The sequence below is a fragment of the Agelaius tricolor genome, unplaced genomic scaffold (assembly GCF_023055355.1).
Source record: "Agelaius tricolor isolate 1412-34295 unplaced genomic scaffold, bAgeTri1.0.p SCAF_12, whole genome shotgun sequence".
Classification (NCBI taxonomy): domain Eukaryota; kingdom Metazoa; phylum Chordata; class Aves; order Passeriformes; family Icteridae; genus Agelaius; species Agelaius tricolor.
The window spans coordinates 10,199,809-10,220,549 of NW_027269272.1; the positions used below are offsets into that span (position 1 = coordinate 10,199,809).

At 42.1% G+C, this 20,741-nt stretch overlaps 1 protein-coding gene across 5 annotated transcripts in view; it reads left to right on the forward strand.

Moving 5' to 3' along the window:
- The window catches only part of NYAP2 (neuronal tyrosine-phosphorylated phosphoinositide-3-kinase adaptor 2), a 135,686-nt gene that overhangs the window by 63,818 nt on the left and 51,127 nt on the right, over window positions 1-20,741 (forward strand). For all 5 annotated transcript variants that reach the window (XM_071437520.1, XM_071437521.1, XM_071437522.1 and 2 more), the window contains one exon: window positions 17,916-19,013. In XM_071437520.1, coding sequence (XP_071293621.1) covers window positions 17,916-19,013 — 1,098 coding nt within the window. The remainder of the gene's footprint in view (window positions 1-17,915; window positions 19,014-20,741) is intronic.

The window sequence follows — 20,741 nt, forward strand, 5'->3', positions numbered from 1 at the left end:
TCTGACAGATTTCAAAGTTCAAACTTGGTTGACATTTCTGTTTCCAAAGACGCTTCTCCTCCTCCACTCCGTGCAGGTTGAGCTTGATCTATCCTATCACATGAGTTATGAGTGGCACATGTGGTACTGCAGCCTTGTTCACTCTGGTTCCTCTGCATGACACTGGTGCCATACCAGAGTCCAAGTATTGCAGAGCACCTTGGATTCTCATTATTGTCATCAAGAGCTGAATATTCATAGCAAGATCTCGGGAAAGAACTGATGAATGAGTAATACTCCATCACCAGCATAAAAGATAATACCTAAATGTTACTTTTCAGTGTGAATAAATGCCTTCATGGAACCTTAAGCATCTCTCTCATGTTTAATTTATGACATGTATTATGCTCATTCTCCTGCTTTGCAAGTAGAGCAGCAATGGGCAGTTTCAGGCTAAAATGAAGAAGTTCCTGGAGGTTTTCTATTGACAGAACCCTTTATTCTTAGTTGTTTTCATGTGTTCAGAATGCCTACCCTGCTTCTATGTATACTGGGGTTTCACTAAAGAGTTTAATACATAGAAACACCAGATTGTAGGTTTTTTGGTTTGGATTGGGTTTTTTATAAGGGAGCAGTCAATTTTTTAGCACAGATATACTCAAGGGTGGTACAAGATGGTGTTTAGATGAACAGACTGGATTTCTAAGATGTTTTACTCTCACTAGGAGAGGCTTTGTTATCAGATGTGCACTCCAAGGTAACTTTTATTCTGATGAATTTTCACAGTAATTTAGCTAATATAGGAAATGTTTATAACTATAGGAATGTTATATAACTATGGTCATACATTGATGACAACCCCTAAAGAGGAGCAGAACAGATGGAAGCCAAAGTTCATTACCTGTAGTATTGATTGATACAAACATTAGACAAGCTTTGTCACTGAATATGACATTATTATTGTTGCTCTAAAATTCCCAGCAAATTTAGTATATGAAATTTTGCTCAGAGAATCCTGTGAAACTCTGATTCTACCAGTCTTGTTTTTTGTAGGTCATTACTTATGTTTTTACCTATGTAGCGATTCTCATTCTAGTAGCAAACTTTGAATTTGAGATTTTGTAAGTCTGCCTCTTCCCAATTTCAGGTGAGAAATTCTGTAAGATAGAATATTCATGTTTTCTTTTGGATGTCTTTTAAAGCTCAGGTCCAAGAACAGGCAGGTTTAACTTTCAGTCACTGTTCTCTATGTTGTACCCAAATATTTGTATATGCATGTGTCTCACACATTTGCATGTACTTGTGATATTTGCAGGCTGAATGGCTACAGCCTTTTCCAGGAACTATGGGAAATAATGATGAAAAACACTCTTGTTTGTCCATCAACTACCACAGAATCTCTACAAAGGATTTGTCACAAAATTGTTCCCAGCACAATTTTTTTTTTATGGCTGTGCAGAATAATTCAGACTATAATATCTATTTTCTGACCTAGTGGCTACTTTGAAAAGGAATTTGCTACATTTTCTAGACAACCAGGGACAGCCTCATCGCTTGTTTTTATTAAACATATTTACTTTTTGCTTTTTGATAGTGATCCTCTTTATACAAATAAAAGCAGTAACAGATAGTAACTTTGATACTCTTTTCTTCATCAAATATTGAATATTATCCCATCATAATATCTGCCATAACATTAGGTTGGTTTGAATATGTCTGACTTCACTGCAGAAGGGGCAGAATAAATTTGGTCATGAGCTTGAAGGACCTTTTCCTCCTGAAGCACAAATAGCAGCAGTAACACCCCCACTGGTTCTGTGCACTTTTCCTATAAGTGCTCTGGCTTCCATATTTGTGGGAGTGTGAGAATCTTTCCTGAAGTTGCAGTGACACACATTGGCCCTGTCTTGTGCAGCAGCCCTGAGTTTGTTTTGTTCATCCCAGCCTACCTTGGCTCTGCCTGGAAGAGCCCTCTCCACCCTGAAGGCATCCTTCTCCTTGACTTTAGCTTTGTTGCTGTTTCCACACTTTGTGTCCCTTCCTGTACTTGAATATTCCATTTTTTACTCTCCTGGCTGCCTCTCATATGCACCCACTGAACGCCTTCCACCCAATGCATTTCTCCTCTCTGACAGATTTCTAGAAAATGTTTTTTTAAAAATGTGGGTTGTCTTTTCTTCAGGGTTTTCAAACTCTGGTAGGAACAGCAAACAAATGGAGCTGTGCCCCATGCATCACACATTGGAAGTGAGAAGTGAACTGAAAAGGGTAATTTAAAATAACATTTCAGCATAGAAGGCATATCTAATCTTCATCCTGAAAGGCTCTTTATTGCAAAAATGCAGGAATATAATTAATTGATTTGTTTTCAGTGCCCAATCTCACAGAAAAAGGAAGCAATAAAACAGTATAATTGGCTGATGTAACCAGCCTCAAGCAGTGTTTTTTGATATGATCACTGCATGTCTGCAGGAAAGGTTTACAGATCTGCTGCAGTGCAAATAAAAATGAAAATATATAAGTAAACTGCATTTTGAAAGTTATTTTTTGTTAAAATTCTGCTTAGTCATATGGAGTACTACATTATATAAAAATACACATGAAATATATAATTTGATTATAAAATTTATGTCTGCATAATACACATGTGTAATGAGAAGGCAGGTTCTATATACTTGCTTGTACATACAAATGTGCACACAGATACCAGTTAAAACTCAGAATAGCATTTTCACAATGCTATTCATGGTTGTAATTCTGCTGCTGCCAGAGCCAAAGGAAAATTTACCTCAGAAGTGAGAAAATACCTGCAGGAGACCCACCTCTTGAACCCACTCGATTTGTTTAGTGTTTTCCTTCCAAGTGTCTTGGGAAAGAAGATATCCTTCTTGCTGCTGCCTTCTAAGCCCCTTGCAGTGAGCTCAGCAATTTCTAAGGGTGGACAGCTTGTAAGGAACATTTTTCTCAGGAGAAAAGTAATTACAGTAACTGTAACTGGGCTTGCAGTCCAGTTGGTGTCTCTCATAAATCCAGTTTTCTGTCAGCTACACTGGTGACTCTTCATTGTAAATTTGGACTTTTGCTACTCTCATTAAGCAGAGTTTGGATTAAAGGGATTTAGCACTTTTGCTGGTTTTACATAGAGCTGCTTTCCTTTTATTTCCTACCTTAGTGAATAATGCATTTAACCTGAACTTTGAAATAGTGTCCTCTGTGGTAACCATGACATGTCATTCCTTACAGCCAGATCTTATTCCCAGATCTTTTCATCCATGCCTACCAAAGGAAGAAATGTCTTTAATGAGCCCTATTCAGACCTAACCAGTGTAAAGGGACTGACAGATGGGTTCTGGTGGGTTGACCTGTGGGCAGTTTAAGATGCTCCTGCTGACACAGCACAGTGCAGTGTTTTAGGCATGTGGCTTTGAGGAACAAGTGCTGCTGCACCCTGTGACAGGAGCTGTGGCAGAGGAGTGGGGAGGCAGGTCTAGGGAGCAGCATCCTGCAGTGCAGCCTGTCAGAGCCCTGTGCAGGGAGCACCAGATTTGTGCCATGGCTCTGGCAGTCAGCTCCCTCGCAGCCTGGGCCACTTGGCACTGTGGCTGCAGTGCTGGGATGTGGCCTGGGAGCAGGAAGGGCAGCATGGCAGAGCAGAACAAGGGTGTGCTGCCTCCTGAGCTCCAGGGCATCCTCCCTGGGCAGGGGCTCCTCAGCCAGGTGCTGTCTGAGATGCAGTGGGTCATTGTGCTGAGAGGCCTCAGTGCTTGCATACTGTGCACTGTATATTCTACAGCTCATTTCCTCTTTCCTGCAGCCTGCACAATTTGAGCACAGTTTTTCCCTGTGGGAAGCTGCAGCTTGGTTTACATTAGCTGTATGGGTACAATGTGAGCTGCTGTTGAGCTGTGTGTAGAGCAAGGTGTTTTCCTCCACATACCCTAATCTGATTCTTGATCTCAGTGCTGTCTTACCCATAATTGTTTGTATGCTGCACTGTATCCCTTGTAGCCTGTGAGGCTTGAGAGAGCTTAACTTGAATCTGTGCACACTGGGAGAAGGGCTGGCACTGATGAAGGGGAAAGTCAAAGGATGAAAAGTCAGAAATCACAGGCCTTGTTGTCAGTAGAGTGAGGTGGAGTTGGCTTTCAGCTGCCATGCCTGACTCCAGAGAAATGTGTGCCCTGTGTGTCCAGGTGGCATGGGGATGGGTGTGGTGCCTTCAGCAGTGTTAGAGCCATGCAGCTCCTAGTGGAACCTGGCCTGTCTTTCCCTTTGCTCTGCCCTTCCCCTCCCAGCCTCCTTGCTGCCCCAGGGATTGGAAGGGTGGAGGGCAGCACTGGCCTGACTGTGTTAGGATTCTGCCCAGCAGCTCGTTCCCACTGACCTGCATTCAAGCAGGTAGGACATGGCAAAGATTTTGGTCTGTTCTCCAGTATTTAACAGCTTAGAGACTTTCAAAGGCTTTGCTTTTTGGGTGGTAGTGGTGGGAGTAGTTTTTCAGTGCTTTGGGATTTGGTTTTCTCTGCTTTTGCTGAGACTTCAGTTTGCCCCTCCCTGCAGCAAGTCAGTTTTCAGATTGCTGCTTCCAGAGCTGCTTTACTTCCCTGCTTCACCTTCTTCAGCCCTTCATCTTCCCAGGTCTGTTTCCTCCTCCCTCAGATAAGCAAGGGCAAGGGGAAAAGAGGGAATGAACATAGCAGCTGTTATAATAGCTTTCTGTGCAGAGCAATGAGCACAATGTGATTTTTGGAGGGATTTATAAACAAGTTTTGAAGCCACAGAGGGAATATGTTCTTACCCTCAAGGCACATATGCAGGCTCATTAATGTTAATGGAAGCTGCAAGCACTGAACAGAAAATAGACCAGGCAGTGGTAAAAGACACAAAGCTCTGTTACCCACTTGGGAATCACACAGTGCCCAGGACTTGGCAGCTGGTACTTTAGCTCTGTTCTGCTAGTCTAGCCTGTGTACTTAGTGACTTTTTCAAAATTCTTCTTAATTTAACAAAGTTGCTTTATGTATTCCTCCTTGCTCTTTTCATGATAGGATGTTGCTCATTTGCTGAGACTCTGCACCAGGGTTAGAAAAGCCCAAAATGAAGTGTGCAGCTCCCCTGCAGTACAGCTATTGCTCTGCTCTCAGGAGTGATGGAAGCTGTGATGTTCTTGATAATGGAAAAGCCTTAATAATGTGAGTTCAGGGAGTGTTTTGCTGATTTACCAGATTAACTGCAAATGCAGCCAGTCCAGGAGGAGCTGCCTGCCCTCAGCTGAGGCCAGCAAGCTCTGCTAAACATTTGTGACTCCTGCTCTGAGCATGTGGGCTTTTCTGCACTCTCAGTGCAGAGCCCCAGTGCTCCAGGGCTCCGGAGAGTTTATAAACCTGGTCACAAGCCCGGGTCCAAAGTGCTGGTGAATTCAAATCATTCTGCCCTGAAATTTACTGGACCATCTCAGACCTGTGTTGGGCATAATGCAGGCACAGTGTGTGGGAGATTTTCTCAGGCTGCTGTCCTCTGACTGTACAGGCCACTGTAGCCCCTGGACATGGCAAAAAAGCAAGGAAATGTGAACCACTTATTCATGCAGTTACCTGGGATCTAGGACAGAGTGTTAGCGTGGGTTTCACATCATATGAAAGTCACTGGGCTGCTTTTGGAGCCAACCCACCCCTGGAAGTACTTCACATGTGCTGTTTGAGGTGTCCAAATCAATAATCTCTGCCAGGAGAACCAGACTGAAGAGGGAGTCTCTGAAGAAAGCTAAAGTGTGGGTGGTCTTGTTCACTGCATGGTTAATTTGCAGCCTCAATAGACAGACTCTATGTAACTGTAAGGTTATAATATCAATAAACCTATTCATTGTTAGCAGGTCACTGTAAGTCATCATATTTGTGACTTTATTTCATTTTTTTTGTTTATACCTCAGGGGACCATAATACTGAAATATTATGAGCTGAAATACTATGAAATACTAGATTCTTGCATTATTTTGCTTCACTGAATGGCTCTGAAGTCAAGGCCAGGAGAGGAGGGGAGGAGAAATCCAGGTTAATTCTCTTGCCTTGTTTTGACAGCACATCACAAATTGTTAAGTAAAATGAAATGCCTCCGAAACTGCAAAAATAACAATCTGAGAATACTCCTACTACACTTCTGTTTTGCATAGTGGTTTTGGCATGTTTTCTGTTAAAGGCATTGTAGACAAACAAGTAAGGGCTTGAGGGATCAGACTGAAATCCTAAAGCCCCTGTTTACTCTCAGAGCTGGTCTGTGGTAATAGATGTGTCTGGCAAAATTAATTTGGAATTAAAGACAAAAGCCACAAAACAACTGCACTTTTCATTATACAGCAAGTACATTGGCTTTCCACCTCTGTCTTACCTTATTTTTAACTGGTGCCCTAATTCTCTTCTCATTTTAACAACCAAATGAGACAAATCCTCATGGAGTGAAGGACGACTGAGCTCTTAAAACACTTTGTGCCCCCTGCACTCACATTGGCTTTACTGGGAATGCACAGTGCTTACAGAATCACATCCCAGAGATTAAAGTCTAGCTCCAGATGAGATCCTGTCATGGCCAGCCTCTGTTCCATTGGTTGTTTCTTTCTAATGACTGTTTGAATATAGTAGTCCTGGTTGGTGCACTGGTTTGCTGCTTTCATCCTTTCCACGTGGCTTAATGCTGGATGACATCAGGCAACATATGTCTGACATGCTGCAAGTGTGTTTGGCACTTCATGCTGTCCGTCTGTCCGTCCGTGTGTGAACACTGCTATGCTGGGGTAATGTGCACAGCCCTGACAGCTCCACAGAGCACAGCTCCCTCCTTGCAGTGCCATCAGCCTGCCTGGAGGTCATACTCTACCAGCCTGGGCTTCTCACAGATGCAAGAGGTGAAAATATAAAACGATGCACACATAATTTTAGTGCTGATTTTAGTGGCTGTAACTTTAAACTGGCATGTCAAACAAGAGGTGCATATCCCAAAGTCTGAGGTGGTTTGTAGCTAGATGCTAGTTTAGGTGGGGAAAGGCTTAGAAGCAGTCAGTAAAAAGCTGGAGCATGGTGTACTTCACATCAGCAAGAGCTTAATGTCCATGTCCAGTACAGTGGTATAATATTTGCCATGGCTCCCATAATTTCTCTGAGATGTTCATAAAGAATACTCTACCTTGAAATTCCCAGCCCTCCTGCATATGATGATTGAAAAATTATAGCTCCCCTTATGCTTAGTGGTAAAACCAATACTACAAGTACAGGACTCTCTGAGCATGAACGTGCCTGGAAAACCAGCAGTATTGCCTTTGGGTTATTGGCCCTAATAGAGCTTTGTGGGATTAAGGAGATTGCTGGCATTCTCCCCTCCATGCATGACTGCAAAGGGAGCTTTCTCCTATTTCCTCTTGGTAGAATACCAAAGGATGGAGTGGCTGTAAACCTTGTCTTACAATCACTGGGGTGATGCCAGAAGTCTCGGTTTCAATGTGGTTAGGATTTTATTTATGACAATGGAAGTCTCTTAACATTTGAATTTTGGTGAATAAAATGGTAAGCAACCTTTTGATTAAAAGAAAAAAAAGTCCACAACCAAAAAAAGCAAACATACCAAAGTATGCCAAGCACACGCTTGAAGCTAAAGGACTAGTGTGGATGCAAAAGCTTGATAATATGTCTAGCCTACTTATTTTCTTAATCATGAGTGTTTGCAAGCAAAGGCATGAAAACTCAATGTTCTGTGATTCTGAATTTGTCATTTTCTGTTAAAGGTGAAATAATTTATACTGGTGGTGTGGCCAAATATCTGCAGTGACTCATTGCCATATGATCCCAGTTCTGCAAATGCATGCTTGCATGTCAGTAAGTGTTAAGCCAAATGGAGACTTCTGTAAAATAATACTAAGCATTGTCTCCCAGGGGTGTAAGTGGAAGAACAGCCACTGGCTCAGATAACCTTGAGCATTTCACTTGTCCCTCTGTGTCACAGATTCCTCCTTTGTAACTTTGTTTAGTGAGGTAATTTGCAATCAGTTTCTGATGAGAATGTTTGTGCTCACATTGAAAGCTTGAGCTGATGGGACACTCCTTTTGTGAGCAGCTCTGTAGAAAGAAGATTTTGAGTGGAGAAGGGAATATGTGAAAAACACTGTACTTGCTATTCCACACACCTGGCAGGGTTTAATTTGTGAACTCAGGACAGTCACTGTGGAAGGCAAGACTTCAAGCAGCCACTCAGTGTAGGAACTGCTCAAGTTCCCTTTCCCAGTCTCCTATGGGCATCACTGATGCTGCGGAGTGTGAATAAGGATGGCAAAATCTGAGCTGCCTTTATGGTGCAGCTCTGAAATGCTGAATGCCAGGGGTTTACAGAACAGGCAGTCCCAGGAGATGATGTGTAACAACCCCCACAGAGCTCAGGCTGCTCTGAGCAGTGCTCTGCCATAGACTGTGCCTTGGTGGTGGGGATGAATTCCTGCAAAGAGCTTCACTTCTGATAAACACCAAAATTAAACAGGCTGTAAACACTAGGTTATTGCAGTAATTTCTGTTTTCCCCTTCCTTTTTCTGCTCCAGCTTTGCCTTTTCATCCTCCATCTTGCTTCTCAGCTGGAACAATGATGTCAAGCCTGACATTTGAAACAGGAGATGCTTCTCCTAAAGCTTGTTTGGAACTGCCCAAAACTCTGTCAAAATGGCACTGTCCACTGCAGTCATACCAGGTGAATTTATGGGGATTAGGCCCAGCTGCTTGACCCTTGTAGATCAACACTATTACAGGCTCTAGTAGTTTCACTACACTATTTTCAAATGAATGCAGGATGGAATGATACATGCCAGGCACACAGAGAAACCCTGAGTGCGAGGCAGCTGATAACGTGTGGCCTGTCTGTAATTTTGTCAACACTTTATTTAGAGTTGAGGAGAGAGGAGTCACCCCTATGGAGATGGAAGTAAAATTAATAGCTGGGAGGCATTTTTCCTCAAGCAGATTACAGTGGATATTTCATACCACAGCCTCTGACCATAGTGCTGTTGCTGTTACGTTTTCAGGCACTGCTGCCTGCCTGTGAGCTGCTCAGGCAGTGTTCTGTCCACTTCAGCTGTCATCATATCCACCCAAAAATGTTCAGTGACAACTTACAGGAACTGCTTGTGCAGGGTCACCTTGTGGCCTTTTGATAAAGGAAAGAGTGCCCCTTTCACTGAACTCTTGTTCATTGTGGCTCATTTGCTTTCTGCTGCTCCTGCTGTGGTGACTCATCTGACCCTGGCCATCAACCTTGTGCTTTGTTTTGAGATGTGAGCTCAGTGGTGGCAGAAGGACCTGCTGGATGTGTCAGTCAGTGCAGCTTTGTACAAGTGCCTCAAGGAAAGAACTGTACAGAGCCCACTGGACTCCTGGGACAGAGGGGGTTGCTTAAATCTGCTGGTTCCTTGTCTCTGGTGCAGGCACCAAGGAAGCACAGGAGCCTCTGTGGAAAAGTCGGACAGAGCACATCTCATGTTGAAGTCCCCAAGAGCCCAGTATTCTGCATGATACCACCTTGGTAGGCCTGCTAGTTTGATTTAATGGGCTGCAATTATTTTAGAAGCTCAGCAAACAGATTGTTACTTATATAAGCAAATAATGCATTTGACCTACTTATGTTAGCTGTAAATAGAAGATAGGCATTGCTGTGGATCTGAAAAATGAGGAATCTCATATCTCTGGATAAATTATTCAAGTCTTTGCATATAGTAATTGCTAGACTTCTGGTCTGGTTGTTTGTGAACCAAAACAGCAAATCAAGTGAGCAAATACAGGCTATTTTTCTAGATAAATAGAGTAGGTTAGTTAAACTTCCTGTTTCATTTAGCATTTATCTAAATGTAGCTTGATTTTCCTTTTTACCATTTCTCCAGTAAATAATGTTGGAATCCACTATTTGGGTACATGTCCTGGTTTTAGAAATCCCCCAGAGTGAGGAAGTCTTGCAGAGATTTGTTTCATTCAGTGTCTCTGTGAGCACTGGGTCAGAGAGCCTGTGGTGTACCTTCTCCAAGAAGTTCATGAAATTTGAGCAAATGATTTCCCAGGTTGTTGCCCTCAGCTGTCAGAGCCAGTAATGGAGAGCAGTGCTGATCCTGGGAAGGCAGAGCTGCAATCAGCCTGGGGTCTGCCTCTGTTACCAGGAGCATCAACAGATAATGCCACAGAGGCCTTCACTGCCTTTGGGCAGCAGGGGACAGGAAGAAGCAGCTCAGCCCTCAAAGGGTCACTGCTGTTGTGGTGTCCTCTACACACCAAGCTCATGTCATGTAGGTGACTAGGGCATGTCTTGGTGGGACTTAGCTCCTCACACACCACCTGGAAGCTTCCCTTCCTGGACAGAGGAGAGAGCTTTTCTTTCTGCAGGCTAACAGAAGTGGTGCTGCACTTGAGCTATCCCCTGGCTCAGCCTGTAGAAGCCCAGAGCATCACCATCTTCTGTGTGGTAGTCAGGGAATCTGATACTTAAGGAATAAGATAATTAAGGATACAGGGTAGCTGCAGAGAGGGAGAAGGGGCAGCTAGTGCAGGGTGACAGCTCCATGAGAACTGTACCACAACAAAAATGCTGATTTAGGGGCTGGGGAAGGCTGGTGTCATTGTTCTCTGTGTGAAGTGCAGTCAGTTTGTGGGGAGCTATAAGAATAGAGTAGCAGCAGTTAATTCACAGTAAACCAGCAAACTCTTCAGGTTTCATTTTCACACTGACAGTCATGACTCCATAAATAGTGCTATAAACTAGAAGGGCTTTCCTGATGTTTCTGCTCTGTGGCTGTTTCACTGTTTTGCTGTACTCTGCTGTGAACATGCTTAACCCCTCAGTACTCCAGCTCTATACAGGCTCCTGCATGAGAGACACCAACAAACAGGCACATAGACTTTGTAAATTAATTTGTCTGCATGCATGATTCACTAGTTCTGTTTCCACATTCTTCACTAATGATGCTCGTGATAGAGAAATTTCCATACCAATTGCCTTTCTCTAGAATTCCTCCAGACTATATAGAGTTACAGAAAATTTTATTGTCACTGTAACACTGGTTGCAAAACCTGTTTTGCATATTGCAGAGTTCAGAATGAACCAGAACTTCAAAAATACTCGTTGCATGTGTGGGCAGCATGAGGATCTTTCCCCAGCAATCCTCCCACCTCTCTGTCCTCAGAGCCTCTTCTGGAACTTCTATAACTTAAACCCATGCATTGCCAGAGATCTGGCCCTTTGTGTCTGTTCATATTAGTTGAAGGATATTTTTCTAGATGGGTACCCAGAGTGTATCCATCAGAGGATACTCAGAGAGTCACCCAAAAGAAGTTACTATGAGATTTTCATTTGCCTCCACTTGCACTCAGCACATCAGTTTTCCTGTAAAAGGAGGATGATTCAAATGAGTATTCTTTCCTTAATCATCCAAAGTCTTGCTTTTTCTGCCTTACCAGGCCTGAGCCATCTGACAATAACTTTTAGCCTCAGTGAATAGTACAGAAAAGCTTGATTGCAAATAATTTGTCATTATTTCCCAAATACCCCTTTCTTTTTTTCTTTGCCTATTCAATGTTATCTGAAAAAATAGGAGACATCAATTACTCATTCTTTTAAAAGACAAGAATGTGAAATTCAAAATATAGGAGAGCACAAGTCTGGGCATTCAGGAGGAGACATTCACTTTGTAATTTTTTCATAAGTTTTTGGAGACCTTTGCACTCTAGGAAAGGCTAATTGGCCAGGTGGAGGTACAGAGAAGTGAGGGCTGTGAAAGGGAGAACCTGGAAGTCAGTCTGCTCCGGAATGTGGCAATTTGGGTAGGGAATCTCTGCACCATGCTGACACTACAAAGGTTTTGGCATATCCTGGCATCTCTGGGTCTGCCCTTGTCTTGATGCTGCAGAGCAAAGGACTTGCAGCCCCTGCTGTGCTGGGAAGAGCTCTGGCAGCAAGGTACTGGTGCCCTGGGCTGGCTTTTGTGAGCCCCAGGAAGGTATGGCAGCCTTGGCATGGGCAGAGTCTGTGCTGCTGGGGCTGGTCAGTTCTGTGGCCCTGAGCTCCAGCCATGGTGCCTGTCAGCTGCAGGGGTTGTACTGCTGGAGCAATGCAGAACTGGCTTTAGCTGCAGGCCCTGTTTCTGCTCTCTTTTGTACTGATGTTTAATTCTGGACTATCACTCCCAGAGCCACAGGCTCTCTACCACTTTCAATTAGAGCAGAAATCAATCATTTTAAAAGCCAAAAGAAGTCGTAGCCAAAATAAAGGGACCTGAATACTTTTGAGGAAGTGTCCTTAATCATAGCCTTGAGACATGCAAGCATTATTTTATGACCCTGACTTTTAGTCCTTCCATTTTCAGTATAGTTTTGTCCTCTTTAAATGCCCAAATAATTTCCAGTAAGAGCTAATAAATTCAGGAGGGGGAAGAAATAGGTGCTGTTTGAAACCATTGTGCTGAAACGGCCTGTTAGAATTAATCAGATGGATCTTTTATTCCTCCCATGTTCTTCCCTTCTTTTAGAGCATCTTTTAGGAAAGGAGGAGGTAATCTGCAGGGAAGGGCCTTGTGTCCATGAGGACAATGCTATTTTGAGAGCCAGATTTTTTCTTGAGAGAAATGCATTCTCTGATGTTACTTCAAACTGTTGATGATGTTTCAATAATCACTTGCTAAGATGCATCTTTGTGAGTATATTTTATGGCTGTTCACAGTGTAGGAATATTTGCCTTCAAATATTTCTTGGAGAAGAAAAGATGCATGTTCAACACTGCATGTCACCAATAACTACATTTATCTTTTTTGTTGTTGTTTTCTACTGTTGCTTTCCAATTATAGGAATTGCTGTGCAAGTTTTGATAGAAACAAATAAATTAAAATAATACCCTTGTGTAAAATCCCTTAGAGCCTAACATGGTGGAAGAGAAATATTGAAAGGTGGCATTAGGAGTTAAAATGGTAGGTGAAGCCCCATGGCCTGTGAAAAGAGATGATGTAAACGTAGGTCTCCTGGGTGTCAATCTTTTGCACAGTTCAGACAACTGTGTCTTTTAAAAATCAGTCTCACTAATACTATTCAAACTTTATCTACAGAAATAATGAAATCTAACCCAATAGAAGCACTTTTAGGCCCCAAATCATTCCTTCATTGAATCTATAGCTTCTTGTAGAAATTGAAAGGGAACAATTTTCCTGTTTGTGGTTTTATTCCATTTGTCACAGTGAACAGAAAAATTCACTGGACTGGTCTGTGGAATGCAAAAACTGGAAAATACCCAAAAGACAATATAAAATAGCAAATTTTAATTTTTAGATGTTTTCACTCATTCCTTATACAGTGAGCATATAATAAACAACAATCTAACAACATATTTCCACATTTCAGTCTCTCCTTAAAGAATAAAAATATACTTCAGAAGGATAATACGAGAAGCATTCTCTATTTCCAAAATTGACTATGAAAGGGACATTATCTGGGTATGTCTGAAAGTTATGCATAACCTTTGCACTACAAATATTTCATTTCAAAAATGTCATGTTCTCTTTATACAGTAGGGCTTCCATGAGGCTATTTTAAGCACTGTGCTTCTTGCTTTGACATGATACCTGGAGTTATCAGAGCTGCATCTCTTGTTGCCCTTAAAGCTTGTTAGAGCCAGATAGCTGCTTGGATAGTGCCCTGCTGAGCACAGAGAGTTCCTGCTCAAGCAGCAGGATTGTTTGCAAGGGTTGTTGTGCCTCCAGGTTATCAGCTGTGGTAGCTGGGGTGGCTCTGATGCAAACAAGGAGGTGCTGGCACAGCGTTCAGAGCTCCCAGGGCAGCTCCTGTGGGGACAGAGGACCATGGAGCAGGTGCTGAGCATCATGCCCTGAGCACGTCCCCTGTGCTCAACCTCCCCACAGGCAAGGTGCTCTCTTGTGCTTGTGTGTCTGTAATAGAAGCACTCACAAGACGTTTGTGGTATGCTCTGAGATGGATGTTTGAGGAAAGCTGCACCTGGTGGGGAAAGAAACAATTCTTACTTTTATTTCTTCCACTTAGCTTTGGATCAGGACTCGTGTCTGATGCATACAAGTGGCAGAGTCTCAATACAAGTTACAGGCAACAGTTTCATCAAGGACATAGTAATTCATGTTGGAAAGCACTTAATTACTCCATGTTTAGAGCAGACAACATGGCAGTATGTGTATCATCAGTATGCCAGCATGGTTCACTTTCCATAGAAGTTTATGTTCCCAGCAGGCACCGAATGCTTCTTCTGCCTGATAAATGTCAAGCACTTTAAGCAATCTTGCCTGTTGCTCTCTGGAGATTGCCAAATAATTTCCTTTCATTGGGTTTGGGATTTCGCCAGGGCTTCTGCATTCATGCACATCTATCCCTGCCAAATGTTGGTAACACCGGAACTGCACAAATACTCCTGCTTCTTTCACTGGCTTTGCACAGCTCTGTTTAGCTGCAGGATTCCTGGTACTTTTCTCTGTTGTTCTGGGCTGGGGCAGTAGTTCATGGTTCGTATTCCATTAACAGGTGTGCTGTAGAGTTCAGCCCTTGCCAGGGAGCTGTGTTTCAGAGTAGAAACTGTTGTTAAATACATTTAAGTGTCTTGCACCACAGACTTCTTAAAGATAATTCAGTTTGCCTCCTTAATGTCCTCCTGCACCTGAGGGAGGTCCTAGTGGGTTTGAACAGTTCCTCTGCTCCTAGTAATGATAAAAAGCTTTCTTTGTTATTAAGTCTATCCATTTACCTGTGTATTTTCTCTAGTGAGTCTTATAGCAGCAGATGTTCATGCTCTGAGGACCATATAGGAGGTAACCTTTAAGGTTTGTAAAATATTTAAACAATATAGTTTAAAATTTTAGTTTGAAAAGCCCAGTTTGTCATGAAGGGGAAAAGATCTCAGTAACACACCCTGGAAATAGATGATTTAGTAAAAAAACTACAGCAGAGGAAAAATGCTTTAAATAGCAAATGGAAAGTAAATCACCTTGTCGTGTTTTACTGTCTCATACAGCAGAACTGGGTCATTTGACCTTTTTGTTGATAATGTCACCAATATATTCTAGGCTAGTGCTACATATCATGCAATGGCAGATGACGCTCTGTGTGTCATTGTGGTACTTAATTTCAACCCATGCAAAAATACAAGACTGGATGGCAGAATGTCAATAATTTTTCCTTGACATTTCTCATATCCTCATTTGTAATGTAATAACCTGTGGATGTTGTATACAGGAACTCCAACACCCAAGGACAGTTTTAGACAGTGTAGTAGAACCTCTTCAGCTGGATAAAAATTGTGAAAATGGAATAAGGGAAGAAGAGAATATGCTTTTTTTAGCAATTTAAAAACACAGTACTTTTGACCACTTTTGACTGGTTTTAGAAAAAACCTCAGTTAGCCTTGAATGACCACAGCACAAGAGTAACTCAGCTTTTGATTATTTTGTGATCATTAACATGCATCCAGATAAAGACATCAAAGAGTGCAGTTGTGGCTGTATGACAGAGCCATTCTCAGCGTGACACCTGTGGCACAGAAGATGTAAAAGGCAGCACTGGGAACAGGGATCTGAGGAAGCAGAGGAGCAGGAAATGTTCCTTTCTCAGGTATCCATTAGTGATGGCAGTGTGAGGCACAGGGAACTGAAGACTGTGAGAAGCCTGTGTTTACAAAATACAGGACTTTCAAATGTAGCTGAAGTAGAGTTCAGGTCATGTACAACATGTTCACAAATGATCAGGCAGTTTGTGCCAGTTTCATTGACTGTCTCTTCATTTTAATGACGGCAATCTGAATAAGATTGCTTTTGACAGGGTTGTAAATCAGATTAACAGAGGTTGGAGAGAGGACTGAGATCAAGTTTATGCTAGTAGAATATATAAAAACATAATATAAAAATAAGACACTAAACAGAAATGAAATAGTGATTTAGCTGGAAGCAGGCAAGACAAATCTGCCAGTATTGTCAAATACATCACAAGTAATATTTTCTGCAAAGCCCAAATGATTCTGGTAGCCTACATCTTATTCCCAAAAGTCTAGTCTAATACATTCAAGAAAATTAATTTGGGTTAATTAAAAAGACAAATTTAAAATGCATTAGGATATATCCACATGGTAAAAAACTATCAAGCTACCAAACACTCTTATCGGTGGTAGCTTTTGCATGTCCCTAGCCTGCTGCAAAGTGGAACACATTAATTGGAACCATCATGAAAGTATAATATAATTTTTTGAGTCTTTTTTGTTCCTTTTAATTCTGGCAAGATTTCATTTCCTTTTTGCTTTGTTGTACCTTAGTTATGTGTTAAGCTAAAACAAATGCTACTAACAAAGAGTAGTCTCATTACTTTGTACATGTACACGTTCACAGCTCCTTATTCCTGAACAAAACTTGTTTATCATCTGCCTTTACTGGTACACCTTGTGGGAATTGAACAGAAGTTATTTAGCAGATCAAAGCATGAGTTTGACAAAGTGATAACACTGTTTGAATCCTCCTCTGATAGTGACCAAACCACGTTAGTAAGGTGCTTTAATGCAGGTGCTTTTATCCAGCTCTGAGCCAGCATCCTCTAGACTCAAAATGCTGTCTTTGAGCTGGCAGAGCACTGCCTCACTGCTGGCTTCAGGAATGTGTTCATGGCTCTTTCTAAAAGAGAGGTTTCAACTCTGTGAGTGCTGCCTGCCTGGGTTAGCATCAGACATTTGCTGGCTGTTTGTTGATGGGTCAGCAGAAGGTGTCTGGAGATTTCTCTGACTGTTGAGTTCAAACTGGCAGATGTGCAGTAGTGAATTACAAGGAGCAACAAAAATTGGAAAGGCAGGAAAGCTACCATTCTGGCCACTAGTTTAGGTCTCTGTGTTTGTTTGTTTGTTTGAGCTGGGGAATTTACCAGTGAGGTATCAATTACCTTCTAGAAACATAAGCTAGGTTTAGTGTATGTGATAAATTTTGTTTCTGAACAAGTTTGTTGAGTCTGCTTAGGATAAAAGCTGACTTCACTTAAATATTTAATGAGGCATTTTATTAACCCTAACATTTAATGAGATATTTTATTAGCTCTTTATGCAAAGTGAACAAAATGCAGTTTGCATGAGTTTTCTTATTGTTTTATTCATAAAGGATAATTTCCAAGAAACCCTTGACCTCTCATTTCAAATTAATTTCATCACCATGTTTTGATTTATAATTTCAAAGACAAGGTTTCTATAAGTAACCAGTGTAGAAAGGATCCAAATCTCTGAGATACTTTGTTATTCCTTGACCTCACAGAAATCTCATTAAGAGATTAACTAGATTCTAACAATATAATAGAGTCCAGATAAATCACTAGAATTATCCCAACAGCAGATTTTACAGTTTGTGTATGAGTATTTTCCTTCTCTGTTAGTGCTGAGACAATTGTGGTGCTTTATGCAAGAAGTTACTATAAATAAAAAGGTCTTGATTCATCACTTTGTCACTGCAGAGTTACCTCACTGTCATTCCAGTATGACTGTCCAGGACCTTAACTGTTCTCTTGGAGCCAAAAGGAGTTCATTTTGATATTTAGCATTATGTTGTTCACAACTCTTTGGGTCTTTAAAATCCCACAGTGATATTTGAAAAGCAGAATATTTAAAAATGGAAAGTCCCCTGTCCCAAAGAGTTTGGGAAAGAACAGATGTCTCGGAGGAAGGGAAGTGTTCACTAGTTACTTAATCCTGGAGTGCCAAAGCATTCTGGGGGAAGTCTAGGAGTGTTTTGAATTGAGTGTTATTTTTATAGTGTTCTATTGATGTAATACCAGAGATAACCAGCAACAAGCTGGTCCCAGGAAATCCATTCCAGAATTATGGCACTCTAACAGAGACCCGGTTGACAAGGTGTGTTACAGGCTTCTGATGAGTTTGTGTTCTGTTCTGTTTTCAGTGTCAGCCAAACCAAGACCTCACAGTGATGAGTACACAAAGAAGATTCCACCTCCTAAGCCGAAACGAAACCCAAACACTCAGCTAAGCACATCTTTTGATGAAACATATATCAAAAAGCATGGCCCTATGAAGGCAACCCTCACTAGGGATGCCTCGCTCTCGCAGGTCAGCAGTCCTGCTCCAGACACAGAGGAAGAGGAGCCTGTTTATATTGAAATGGTTGGGAATATTCTCAGAGACTTCAAAAAAGAAGAGGATGACCAAAGCGAAGCGGTCTATGAGGAGATGAAATACCCTATATTTGATGATGTAGGCCAAGACTCAAAATGTCAATGTGAATATGACCATCACACTTGTTCTTCTCAGTGTGCTACTCCCACAGTGCCTGACCTCGATTTCACCAAGTCTCCAGTGCCATCTACTCCCAAGGGCTTGCTTTGTGACATACCCCCGCCATTTCCAAACCTGCTCTCTCACAGACCTCCACTGCTGGTGTTCCCACCAGCACCAGTGCAGTGTTCCCCGAATTCTGACGAGTCTCCTCTAACTCCACTAGAGGTCACAAAGCTTCCCGTCCTAGAAAATGTGTCTTACATCAAACAGCAAGCTGGAGCTTCTCCATCTTCACTGCCACCTCATACACCAGGCCATCAAAAACTGGAGAAAGACCAGACAGTATCTCATGGAACTAGCACCCCTGGGCACACCTCCTCACCTCCTCATCCTTCTACCTTATACAGAACGCAGTCTCCACATGGCTATCCTAAAAGTCACTCTGCCTCACCTTCTCCTGTCAGTATGGGTAGGTCTCTTACCCCCTTAAGCCTCAAAAGACCTCCACCTTATGACTCTGTACATTCAGGAAGTCTCTCAAGAAGCTCTCCATCAGTGCCTCATTCTACAGCCAGAAACACATTGCAAGAAGGAGGGAAGATGGTCAGTGTGTCAGTCAGCACCTACGGGTCATCATCTCAGAGCAGCTCCCGCTCTCGGACACCCACCAGTCCTCTGGAGGAGCTAACCAGCCTCTTCACCTCAGGAAGAAGTCTCCTGAGGAAATCCTCCAGTGGCAGAAGATCTAAGGAACCTGCAGAAAGTAAGTCCTTGATGTCATTTTTCCTCATCTTTGTGTAATAATATCTGCTACTCTACTTTTCTAAATCAAATGCTTGCAAAAATTAAATAACTCAGAATTCTGAATTCCTTATGGAAATTTCCTGTAATGAAAAGAAAAATTGTTATTGCTTTAGTCTTCATATTCTTATATTTCTAAGGTTTTTAAGTATCCATACTGCACTTAGAAGTAAAATTCATGGCTTGGTCTTGCAAAAAGAGTCAGTTCTCATTAATTTTTCTACAGCTGTAAAGGTTCCATGTGAGTTGGGAATCTTCCACCCTTGTCACATCCTTCCTTTTTTGATGTATGCTAAGCAGCTTGTAGCAAAATAACCAAACAGTAGCTGCTGAGGGTTATTTGCAGAGATCCACTGATTGCCCTTAACTTGGCCAGAAATCCTAGAAAATATGATGACAACCAAAGGTACCAGCTTAACTTTGGTTAAGCGTGGGGCAAAGGTTAAGTCTGATGATATTGGAGGGCTTTTCCAACCTGAATGATTTTGTGATTTTGTGTAAACCATTCCTATCCTTCCATGCTGTGCCATGGAATATCTCTTTCAGCTGGACTGGTGTAACTGGTTTGAAGGTTGTGTTGTGAATTTATCTGAAAACCATCATAACTTATAGTGCACCTATAAACCCACACAGGAAGAAATGTACAGAAGGAGGCTGTGCAGGAAAACCTTAAGCCACTATTCACTTGTCATATGCTGTGTCATAAATCAATGTTCCATATGCATTCAGGTTTGTACCATGTACACCATGTACTTCTGAGCTAGTGAAATATGGAAACTCCTTTTGAAATCAACGGGAGTCACATGTGTGAAAGCAGAACCAGGCACCAGTATTTCTGTTGCAAAAATGTTCCTGTTCAGTGGGTGTCCTGCAGTGGAAGGTCGTTCTAACACCTCCTGTCTCAGTGCAAAGCAGACTTGGGATGCTTTCTCCTCCACTCCAGTAGAATCTGTTTATGACTTTGAATTGTTGACACCTGCCTAATGAAAAAGCTGTCTTTGGAGAGCAGCTGATCTCATGTTTGTGTAGGTACTATATTATAGCTATTGACAGCTCTATGTATGATAAACTGCACTGGTTTATTCCTGATAAAAGAGAGTGTTCTGGTTTCCAGGCTACTGCATCACTGCGGAAGGGAAGTGAATTCCACACTGTGTTTCTGGTTGTGTTTGTGCCACTCTGTTGTATCACCCATCGCAGTGTGGTCACAGCACTTTGGGGCATGCTCAGGGTGCTCAGCAGGACACCCCCTCTGGGTTTCCATGGGCAGAGTTGTCTGCCTCACCTCTGCAGCTGAGTGAGGACATGCCTGCCTGTAAGAATGGAGAAGCTTGGTGGCAATGGGCTAGGCTGCCCTACAACTCATCCCTCCTGACTCACTGGCTCCACTTCTCCAGCCTCAGTGTTATTCTTATTTATCTCTGTGCACATCAGGAATAACAACTCTGCAATCAGAAGGGGAAGGTGAGAATAGAGTTAGCAAGAGAATACTAGTTGGTGCAGCAGTTTGCTTAATTTGACTTTAGTATTTTCGTGGCCTGTAGTCATTAATCCTGTTTTATGGAAGTCTCAGCTCCATGTTTTAGTAGGGTTTCATTAATTGATTGCAGTAGTAAAACTACAGTAACACTGGATTTGTGTGCTGGATGGAAGCAAGTTTGTATCTAAAAGACAAGATGATTCTTGTAAT